At 40.3% G+C, this 12197-nt stretch overlaps 1 protein-coding gene across 2 annotated transcripts in view; it reads left to right on the top strand.

The window, feature by feature from the left end:
• Nucleotides 1-12197, top strand: part of LOC308112571 (netrin receptor UNC5C-like) — a 189367-nt gene that overhangs the window by 172392 nt on the left and 4778 nt on the right. For both annotated transcript variants that reach the window (XM_080468212.1, XM_080468211.1), the window contains 7 exons: nucleotides 1298-1515; nucleotides 2912-3047; nucleotides 3709-3796; nucleotides 6425-6593; nucleotides 9319-9552; nucleotides 11185-11334; nucleotides 11701-11865. In XM_080468212.1, the coding sequence (XP_080324338.1) occupies nucleotides 1298-1515; nucleotides 2912-3047; nucleotides 3709-3796; nucleotides 6425-6593; nucleotides 9319-9552; nucleotides 11185-11334; nucleotides 11701-11865 (1160 nt within the window). The remainder of the gene's footprint in view (nucleotides 1-1297; nucleotides 1516-2911; nucleotides 3048-3708; nucleotides 3797-6424; nucleotides 6594-9318; nucleotides 9553-11184; nucleotides 11335-11700; nucleotides 11866-12197) is intronic.

Below are 12197 nucleotides of genomic sequence, written 5' to 3'. Positions count from 1 at the left end.
TATTATTATTATTATCATTATTATTATTATTATTATTATAGGGAGAAACTCCCTCAGACTGGGTGGAAGGTCATCATCTTCCTTAACCGGTTTGATTGTATCAGCATGTACAACGTGCTGTGCATGCCACGGGTGCGGAAGGGCTCTTCACTTTAATCGCTATATAAGATACCTGTTTAATCTACGCCTGGTCTTGAAGGGATGCGCTCACAACACATAGAAGTATCAAGTTTCCAATATACAAGCAAACATTACCTGTTGTAAGGGAAAGCAGGGTAAAACCTTGGGCTGTAACAGGCTGTGACTGGTTTAAAAAAAGCCAGATTCCCAAGTACATTTGCATCACTCTCACTAAATACTGAAAATAGTGTTATTTTGCTTAGAATTTAATTATTATTTATTCAATATAATTTACCTATTCCAAACACATTTTTTACTTTTTGCAAATGTTGGCGAGTTCAACATTCTAATAAAGACACAATTTTTTTTAAATTCTTTTAATGAATAAATTAATCAAAAGTGCAAGACATGCAGAAATGTAATTAGTATTAAGAGATGATTCGTAATTAACAAGTCGGTAATAATAACTGTGCATCGCTTAACATTAATATGTTCTCGTGGTTGACGTGCACAGCAGGTTTTGTCACTCTGATTACTGACATAGCCATTTGATTAAAGTGTGACAGCGACTTTGTCTGTGAAGTCGAAAAGGAACCAACATCTGACGAGTTTAAAACTTAGCATAGAGTTGCTTTGTTCTCCTATAGATATATTTTGTAATTTTATAGACTGAAATCTTTTCCTTTAGATATATACTCATTTATTTATGAACAAATAATATTTTGGCTTCAAATATATTTGAAATTATATCCTGTGCTGCATTTACAAGATTTGCTTTGCTCGACCCTTCTACTGTTTTTTTTTTTGTTTTGTTTTGTTTTTCTAAGATAGCCGACTCTCCTCACTTACCTTCTCTCTCCCTCCCTCTTTCTCTGTTCCTCTGTGCAGCAGCCATGACAGGTCTTTCATCCAGGTCATGCCCCTGTGTACAGCAATGTATCATACCAGACACTGATACCTTATCAAGCGTCTTGGCGAGCTTTATCCCCACTCCCCTCATACCTGCTCACTGATCTTGCTGCGGGTCCTGCTCACCTGTCCCATGCTGCAGCCATGCATTACACAGAGAATTTAGAGTCATCCGTTAGTTTAACTCTGCCACTCCACTTGCCTGCTTTGATATTGTTGGTACTCACTTTATTTCCTTCTCTTTTTCTGTATCTTCTTATTCCTCCAGCCGATTTACTGACGGCTCCTCCCGACCTGACGAATGCAGCTGCCATGTATCGCGGTCCAGTGTACGCCCTTCACGACGTGTCAGATAAAATCCCAATGACCAACTCCCCCCTCCTGGATCCGCTTCCCAACCTGAAGATCAAGGTCTATAACTCCTCTGGTCTGGTCACACCACAGGATGATCTGGGAGGAGACTTCACATCCAAACTGTCTCCTAAGGTAATGCTAATGTTGTATCGCGACACACTAATGCTGCTGTCTTTGATCTTCCTCCACTGCACAGCATTCTGTATGATCACAGTAGGATATTCCTTCCTGCGTGTGTTTACTCTGCGAGAGCACAGTGAGAGGTACTAAAGCATGGCGGCCGTGTATTCCCACTCACATAAAGACAAAACCAAACACCATTAGTATACATGCAGCTCGGTGCCCCAGTTTCCTCCCTCGGCTTTGTCAACTCCATGGCATGCATACTGGAGTCAATTGTCACAAGTGTAGATGAAACTGCTCAGCTTCACTGTAGCACCTGTCCCGAGGCAGTACGAGAGCCGCATTCACCCTCTTTCAGCTCTGCAGATCAGCGACAACTTTTGATGATTTTATGTGTCATTATGGGATGCCCCACACACCCCCAACTTGCTTTTTTTTTTCAACCCCACTCTGCCTAATAACTGACCTTGCCTTGTTAATTTAATGATTTATGTTGTTTATGGTATTTGTCCTGAGCACAGTAAGCTCTTTGTAAGGGGAAAAGTACTGAATGCTAAGTCTGTATTTTACATCTCACAGTGGACATTCCGATGCAGAAATGCAAAGCAGGTCATGTTTTACCATATACCCTAAGGTGTTTATAGGTATATTGTAAATCCACCCTCTTCCCACAGATGGCCAGCTCTGCTTTATTTCAGTGCTGGCAGGCAGACGCACATATTCCCTGTAGTATTTTAGTCAATGGATGGGAAAAGAACATACATGCAATAAAAAAGCAGCCTTGATGAATTCAGCAAAATTGCAGGGGATAGGAAAAGCGTGGGTCCTCTACCAGTGCTTGCGCTTATCAAACTGGGAATATAAAAGTACTACAGCAGATGCAACCAGACGTTGGCTTTACACATATTGTCTAGATTAAGCCATAAACTTTGTTTTCATTAAAATATATATTTACAGTAATAGACCTCAGCTCTTTCGGAGCAGATTGGCTTTCAAATCATTTTTCTATACATGTAAATGTACACATCAGTCAGACTTGGTAATTATTGAGAGCAAACGCTTTTGTGCACACTGATGCACAGCCGCTGCCCACCTTGAAGGTCTAATAAAAACTAGATATAATTGTAACTCACTCCCGACATGTCTGTACGTCTTTATTTTAGTCTTTTGATCCACCACATTGTTTGCCATGCATTTCTCAGAGGCATTATAGCATGGATCAAGAAAGGATTCCTCGGTCAAATGTAGCTCTGTTGATATTTAACTAAAGCTAAATGTTTGTGCATCATTATTCACTGTTTATTATTTATCCTCATGGCATCACCTGATGATTCATAATCATTATTACATATAGCCAGTATTCAGACTTATGTTTGATTATTATCACTCTATCCTTTGATTCTAGGTTACTCAGTCTCTGCTAGACAACAGTGACACCATGAACCTTCGCAACCAGACCCTGGCCCGGACAAGAGATCCTTCCTGCACTGCTCACGGTTCTTTCAACTGCCAAGGAGGACACCTGATTGTACCTAACTCTGGTAATCTCTCCAAGAGCATGCACTGTAACAGGCATCAACAACAGTCACATGAAATATTGTATTTGTTCAGTGGTGGTATTGCAACCTTAAAGCTTATACATTATGTAGCCAGGGAATTCATAAAGATTTGAAGACTTGTGAATTTGACAACAAATACTTTTATTTTTAATTACTTGTAAAGACCAGAAAGAATGCTATCACAAATCAGAATGTAAAACAAGAAATGCTACAGATTTATTCAATTTCTATAAATATAAAGATATAAAGTGTGCATAAATACTGAGCTATAACACAAACTTCACGCACGCACGCACGCACACACACACAGGAGAAGGACTTCCTCTTGTTACTAAGACGAAATTAAAAAGTGGACTTATGTTGAGATTTAAAGCATTAAGATTTAAAACATAACCTTCTGATAAAAAGCAGCTCCCAATGCTATAAAACATTGCAGCACGAGTCACTTGATGATATATTTAAGAGCAGGTTTTACACGGGGTGCCTTTAGAAATCATTGTTTGATAATTAATCACAATGATAAAGTGATCATAGCTTCGACATTTAATAATTCATTTGGACACTGTGAAATTATTAAATCCAGGGACGAAACTTATTATTTCGGGCCTCGTCCTTCCTGCCTCCCCTGTCCTCCCTCCTGCAGGTGTGAGTTTGTTGGTTCCAGCGGGGGCTGTTCCTCAGGGCCGGGTCTATGAGATGTATGTGACTGTGCACAGGAAGGACAGCTTGAGGTAAGTTTTGTCAGTTGTTTTCCCAATTTATCTTCTCCACAGATCATTTCTCTACACCTTTCCCCATTGTCACTTTGGTTTCTTTTTCATTCTTTGTTTCCCTTTGTCGATATGTCTTTGTGTTTCTCAGTGACAGCAGTTTCTCACACCTGTACTGTATATACAGTTGCATGTGGGGACTTTCACATTGTGACATAGGATGATTTAGGATGCACACAAGGACATGCATCATCATTATTTATAGCCCGCATGTCTCCTGTTTGTGATTGATTCAGTGGATGTCACTTAACACTAATTCATACATTAATGCCGGCATTACAAAGTTTAGCAGATTAGAATTAAATATCTGACACATTATTGCCTAGTTTACTTTCACTGTAATTAGTATGGTAATACATGTCATTTCCATTGCTGATCACTTTTCCAAATTCTGGCTCGAGCACCAAAAGCAAACCTCTTAACACACATTATTTTAAAATGTGTGAAACTAATGTTGACTGTTTTCTGCTTCATGGTACTCTATAAAGCCGAAAAAAAAAACCTGAGCTTTTAGGCACATATGCAAAGAGACTGCTGTTTCCACAGTAACTAACAGATTAGTAGCTATTTTTGGGATTACTCTAATCCTGTTACTTATACTATAATCCTTTACGTCTAAACCCTGTACATAAGTGAGGTAGAGCTCTCCTGGGGACACGAGAGACAAGGGTGAAGATTTCTACAGTATTTTCCATCAGTTGACTGAGATTTTGGTGAAGCTGACAGGACACATCGCTTTTGATGTTGTTAAATATATATTTTTTGACGCTGCAAGCTCTACAAAGTAAACTCTTTCTCGCATTTGCTGAACTGATGTTGGTGTTGAAAGAGCAGTCTCAGAGACTAGACAAATAGAAGCAGAAATATCTGCATGGGGAGATAACACTAGGGGTAAATGAGAAAATATTTTCTTTAATAACGTGGGTGAACCAACCATCTCAAACACCCAAGATAAAAGGCAGAGATTGAGTCATGTATTCTGTCTTTTCTCGTGTCCCCTCAATCAATAGCCATCAATAAGAATTAGGCCTCCCTGCAATGCTACAGCATTTCTAAGAGTCAAGCGCCTTCTCTGTCCTCTGCCTTCATCTCAGTCAATATCTAGCTTGCAGAAACTCACGTGGATACGATCATTTATCTCAGCCGCACTTGACGAAGCCGCAGCGTGCTGTTCAGCCTATTAAGATCGAAGCCTTAGGTGTCAGTTTTTCTGCCAAGTATCTGTTTTATCTGTATGATAAATATTATCTAACATCAGTCAATACAAGTGTAATTCATCAAGCGGTGAACTCTGCATTACATGAATAAGAGGGCCCCCTAGTTTTAGTCACACTGGTTTTTATTTCTTTCCTTCTCCTACACATTTGAACTCTTCATGAGTCAATAATGAGCTCCAGCAGCTGAATCAATACTGCTGCTCAGGATTAGTTCCCCCCGACACAAGGTGTGCTGGGGGTGGAAAAAAAAAACACTGTTAAAATGTGTATTTACGTCCCCTATTCCTATTGGCTCTTTCTGAGGCAATGCAAAATGTCAACAACATAAGGCATATGATCTATACAAATAATTATGATGACATTTAAAAAAAATGTATTGTTTAAGAATCTGGCTTAATTTCTAATTTCACGAACAAAAGCAGGATCCTAAATGATAAAAGAGAATGGAATCCTACACTTTTTTATAGCAGAGGTGCCTAAGCTATTACGTTGTTTCATGGCAACATATAAGTGCATCAAATAGCACGTGCCTGAAATACTAGGATATACAATAAGAGGCAGAATCATTTATGATCAGTAGCTGTTTGTTCTTTGACTGTGGACGATCAAGTAATGACTCAAGCTGAAGTTGACTACACTAATTCTATTCACTATTCTCAGTCATGCAAAGGTTCATCCCACTTTCACCTAATGTACCATCTATTCTATTATGTCAGCTGTGATACTGATACTGAAGGCAGAGTAACCAGTGGTCAACAAACCCCATATCAAATTATAAGCCTTATCCATCAATTATCCCAAAATATTTTTGCTTTGCGTCCATGTTATACAGGAATAAACCCAAATCGTAGGGACAATTTAAAGGCACCAATTGAGACACATGCATTACTACTCTGGAGAAGACATATGCATGCAGAGGGAGAGCATGTAAACTAAAAACTGGTTCAAGCACTAACTAAAACACCACCGCCCCACCTATTTGATTTTATTTTGAAAACACAATCTGAAGAATACAAAGTAGACACAAAACTTAGAACGTGTTCATTTGGCCTATCTGAAGCTCTGAAAAATGTTCCTTAAAAAAAAAAAAAGGCCTGTTACTGTCTATTTCACACAGGTACTGTGGAGTTCAACAAATCTGTATGCTGACAACTTATGTGTGTATGGTCATGATTTATGGGGATTAAACACTAGTTTAACATTAAAGTACAGAATAGCTTGGCAGTAATATGTATTTTTAAATATGTTTTGAACAACTAAATAATCGCACAGGTGAACTGAGCACAGCTCCATGCAGTTGGAGGTCTCACTAACAATTACCCAGCAGAGCGTCTCCCCGACTCTTCAACTCAATGTTATCTGTGATTTGCAGACCCCCGGTAGAGGACATTCAGACAGTTCTCAGCCCAGTGGTGAGTTGTGGACCTCCAGGAGCACTACTGACCAGACCAGTGATCCTCACCATCCACCACTGCGCAGACAATGTCCAAGAAGACTGGCTCATACAGCTAAAGAACCAACTGGCCATGGGAGAATGGGAGGTGAGTGTTCAGCACTTTACCTTTTGTGATTGTACTGACAGCAGAAAAAAAAAAGAATTACTTATAGGATCTTGAGCCACCTTTTGTCCTCAAAGAGATTAGCTGTCACCATGCTGACAGCAAGTAGAAACACATGTAATTACATTCAGACATAAATATATCTGTAAATAACGTTTCCATGGTATAATAGCGTACCTGCATACAGCCACAGGCATGGCATGTATACACAGACACATGTACACATTCTTTCACACAACTTGTGCACAGACACATGCACACACACGTACGAGTACTAGGGGAATGGGAGGACTATGAATTTCACACACTGTGTATGCAGTGAGGTATAGCAGAGAAGAAGAAAGAAAAAGAGAGAAAGAGTAGAAAATTCGGTAAACAGAAAGTGCCTACAGGCAAGTAGACAAGCAGGGGGTTGAAGACTCCTATCAGAAGCAATTTGTTATGCTCCTGCCATCCTCCTCTTCTCTCATCTTTCTTCTTATGTTTCCATCCTTCCTTTTTTCTATCCCTCTCTTTCTCCCTCCTCCCATGTCTCTCAGCATGAAGTCTCTACCTCAGCAATCTACTTGTGTGCGTGTGCGTGTGTGTGTGTGTGTGTGTGTGTGTGTGTGTGTGTGTGTGTGTGTGTGTGTGTGTGTGTGTGCGTGTGCGAGTGCGTGCGTGCGTGCTTGCGTGCGAGTGTGCGTGTCCCTGTGTGTGGGTGTGGGTGATAAGGCTGTCTTGCAGCATCACTGTGTCTACAAGGCCCCCGTATGCTGTCTTCTGTTGCTTATCACAGCTCAACACAATGTCTCTGCACAATTAGCCATGCATAAGATTCTGTGTGTGTGTGTGTGTGTGTGTGTGTGTGTGTGTGTGTGTGTGTGTGTGTGTGTGTGTGTGTGTGTGTGTGTGTGTGTGTGTGTGTGTGTGTGTGTGTGTGTGTGTGTGTGTGTGTGTGTGTGTGTGTGTGTGTGAGAGAGAGAGAGAGAGAGAGAGAAAGATGGAGACACCAAGAGAGAGAGAGAGAGAGAGAGAGAGAGAGAGATGCACAGAAGGGGTTTGGTGCAGACCGGGTAAAGATGAGAAAAATGAAAAGTGGAATTTCATCAGGAAGTCGATTTGTTTTTCTCTTATTGCAGTAGAACATCCATTTCCCATCAGAAAGTTTTCCCCAAAACAGGCAGAGGAAGGTAATTGAATTCCCCTCATATCAGGGGGGCGCAGCCACGGTTGTGATTACCAGTAATAACAGATTCATACCATATTGCTTCCCTACCTCTTTGTATTGATTCAGCTCATCTGTACGAACACAACTCCACAAGAACTATGATTCAAAGCTCAATATTTGTATCACACACATGCATGCAGAACACATCCGTTCTTCAGTGTGCTAGAATTCACAGGACAGGGTCACACAATAACACGCACGCACGCACGCACGCACGCACACACGCGTGTCGCATGGGCGTCTGCACGACTAATTGAAGATTCAGTAGTCACATAAAAGGAATGCAGTGAACTTGCAGATCTTCCCCTCAACCCACAGTACTGTATGGATTTACCATAACTCAGGCTGTGCCAGAGAGCTGTAGAGATGACATGAGCAGCAGCCAGCAGATAATCATAGAGAGATTGGACACACTCCACAGAAAACGTCTGCAAACAAGCGTTAACATTCACATAATGAACACCGTGATTTACTTTCACAAGTCATAAATACAAGCAGGTATGCATGTGTATTTCAGTTCAGTGTCTGGACAGGCACATGTTAACAATCTGTTGAATCAAACCTTCTGTAAATTACTTTTAAGGATGGATCTTTCTATTAGCTCGAGGTGTTTCCCACTCTTATTTATTTCCCAATAACCAAAGCCCCGCAGGCAACAACATTCATAGTGAAACCCTGTTTTTGCTGGGAAATATTTGTGTATAGCTAACACAGTTTTCAACAGAGAAAACGTTATTGCATGCTTTTGGTATGAACCACCTAAACTTGCTTATGTTTGCTTTAGCACAAATCTCCCCAAATGTAGGTGCAGTTGTGTTGTGCTAACAGGCAGAATGTGGCTGTAAGCCTTTAAACCCTTAAATAAAGTGTGCAGGCAAACAATGGGTAGGTAGATTTGTGTGAAAAAAAACCTTAAATACCACATCCAGTGGTCTGTGACAACCATTTGTGAATAAAGATTTAAAAATCGAATTGTTAAAGTGTGGGTTGGGGTAAAACTACTATTTATACTGTTTAAAAACATATTTGGACAGTTTCTTGTAATGAAATACCATTGAATAATATTTTTTTATATTGATTTCATCACTTTGATTACAACTGTTAAATCAGCAGAGATTCTTTTATATCAGGACACATTGTGACATTTCCATTGCTTAAAGGTGAGTGGTGTTTGAAATGACCCTTCAGAAAAGTATTCATGAATCCTTGGTGTGGATTAGATGTGGAAATAATTCTTTGGAAAAAAAAGTATTTAGTGTACTGCTGCAAAAATATCATGAAGTGAATTTCTGGAAGCATTCCCTCCTAAACAAAGCTCGATTTCTCCTCCGCTGAGATGGGTAAAGGCTCACATGGTAATTTTAACTCCACTCTTTGAGAACTTATAATAAGCCCTTCTCAGACTCCCGTCACAGACTGGCACTCCTATAAAAAAAAAAAAGGTGTGTGTGTGACTTTTCTCCTGTGTTTGCTTTCTTTTCTATTTTTTTCTCCCAGGATGTGGTTGTAGTGGGAGAGGAAAACTTCACCACCCCCTGCTATGTGCAGATGGACTTGGAGGCATGTCACATTCTGACAGAGACATTGGGGACTTACTGCCTGGTGGGCCAGTCAGTTGGCAAAGCAGCTGCCAAGAGGCTCAAACTGGCTGTTTTTGGGCCTATTTCCTGCACGACGTTGGACTATCACATCAGAGTCTATTGTCTCGATGACACTCAAGATGCACTCAAGGTAAAGTCGTTTGATTTTGTTTCTTTCCCATCAATTCCTCCCCATTAACCCACATAGATCTCCATGCTATTTGTACTATTATTATTGTGGATATATGCAGGATGTTCCACATTTTTGCGGTGCTTTGATATGCTTCACCTGCTGTGAGGATTTGTTTTTTTTTCTAAACCAAAAATGTGTCCCTGTTATTTCATAGTAAAATATTCTGAAGCTTGAGCAGAAACCCTTCAACAGGGGCATAAACAGAAGTTTCTTCACCTCTAGTCCTGCGAAAAAGAGCCGAGAAGCAGTAAACAAAACGGGGTCAAGCAATGTCAAAATCGCAATGCTTTTGAATTTAAACAAATGCAAAGCACCAGTGGGACCATCTGATATGGGAGATTAACACGGGTAATTTATGCATTCGGTGATAAGTCAAGAGTCAGCGTGGCACACAGCCATGCGCATGGTTACACAAACATCAACGCACGCCTGCTTTTACTCATTCAAACAAGCAATTGTAGTTTGAAAACAAAGTTCAGGGGTGGACTTTTAATGATGGAGCCTTTGAATAGTGTAATTGATCGGCTGTTTTTTCCACAAAGGAAGTCTTTGCCGTGCAACTTAAGTAGAGATGCCACGTACAAAGCGGCGCGGCAGGAGGAATCGATTGTTTTATAAAAGTTGTAGGAGGCATCAGAAGTCATGCAGATAATATAACTTATTGCTTATGTTCTCATTTAATCCTGTAAGTGTGTGCAATGCAGCGGCCTGTAATTATGTAGCTGTTATTAGACTGTGTGTTTGCCATTAGTCTCATTGGTGTGTCTGTATGCTGCAGATACACACTCTCTCAATGAGTGCTTAGTTGATATACAGAAGTCATTTTGAACCGGATGAGCAAAGATCCCCACAGGCCTATGTACGCAATATATTATCCAAACAACTGCAGCAAAAGCAAAGTAAAATGTGCAGCTTTCTTTCCTTCACGAAGTGGAAAAGACATCAAAGGGGAAGTAATAGTTTTACATGAGAAGACTTTTTCCAATTTCCTAAATTGCAGGATAGTAAATTCCACCTTAAACCTCCATTAAGGACATTGCGCCAGCTTTAAATCTGGAGTGAAGTGATGGTGTCTTTCAAAGCCGTAAAGTTATGTTAGCAACAGGAGGAGGGGTAATGAGGAAGACAAAAGTTAAATAACCAGGGTTTAATTTATTTCTCAATATATTACTTCCATTAGAAATATGATACATTGAGATCATCTTCTAATACCAATAAAAGTAATTATATTTTACTGTCTTACATTAAAGATATGCTTCATTTCCCCTCATCTTACAACTGGCTGTTGGTGCATTATTAATCAAGCTTTTTATTGAACCTCCTAATGTGTCATTTCAGTTCAGAGCAGTTAGCAGAGCTAAGCTTTGCGCAAATTCAGCTATGAAGATGTGAGATGATATCTCAATAGAAACTTTCATGTGTTTCAAGTGTTTTATGGCACATTGTCTGCAATAATTATGCAAGATGAATGGAAGTCCCCTGACAATCTTTAATGCGTGGAAGATGAATGGTTCGGAGAGCACGGTGAAGCAGACGCAAAGTTAAAGAGGGAATCTTAAGTAGTTATTTTTAATGTGGGGTTTTGTGCAGGAGGTTCTTCAGATGGAGACGCAGATGGGCGGGAAGCTTCTGGATGAGCCAAAGACGCTGAACTTTAAAGACAGCACACATAATCTGAGACTGTCCATCCACGACGTGCCCCACACACACTGGAAGAGCAAACTCATCGCAAAATATCAGGTGAGACACACACGCGCACAGGCACTTTTCAAAGAATTGCATTTTAGAGTAAACACAGCATCTTCCGCTCCAAAATAGTAGTACTGCCTCTTCTTCCATTTTCTTGCTACATTAAACTGCAACATTCTCATAAAATATTGACACCTTTGTCTTCTCAAACTACAAGTACCAATGCAGACCAAAACGATTATTCAAATGGTCTCTTGTGCAGTGTGTTCTCCAAGAAAATGTTTTCAAACTATGAAATGAAGGTAGAAACGTTCCAAATGATGTTTGTGTGCAGAGGGTTTTGTGCTATCATCTCGTGAAATATATGAAAGTTGAGAAAGGACAAAGCCCACTAAAGCTCAGCATGTGTCCGTGTAGGAGATCCCATTCTACCAGGTGTGGAGTGGCAGTCAGAGAAGTCTTCACTGTACCTTCACCCTGGAGAGACTGAGCCCGGCCACCATGGACATCAGCTGCAAACTGTGTGTCCGGCAGGTGGAGGGAGAAGGACAGATCTTTCAGCTCAGCAACACTCTGGAGGAGGTAAGTTTCCAGATAATAACTTGCAGACACCACAGCACAAAAACACTCTATTAGTTAAATGTACACGCTCGCTGCAGAGAAACTTACTGAGGGCAGAAAACTATAATAATCACACAGTAATATATATATTCTTTTTTTCTGCAGCCTTCGTCTAACTTCTGCAGTCCTGTACTAAAGGTCCTAAAGTCACGAAGTTTTCCCTCTGTCTGTCAGACAGTCAGAGTTCCTGCTATGGTTCTGTGACTCTGTTCAATCATTCATGCTGGGGCTATAGGTCACATAACACGAGTAGAATACCTCCTCTTTGATTTTGCCCGTCCATGTAACTATAA

This window comes from Lipophrys pholis, assembly GCF_963383615.2.
Source record: "Lipophrys pholis genome assembly, chromosome: 7".
NCBI lineage: Eukaryota > Metazoa > Chordata > Actinopteri > Blenniiformes > Blenniidae > Lipophrys > Lipophrys pholis.
This window is presented reverse-complemented; position numbering and strand designations above follow the sequence as displayed.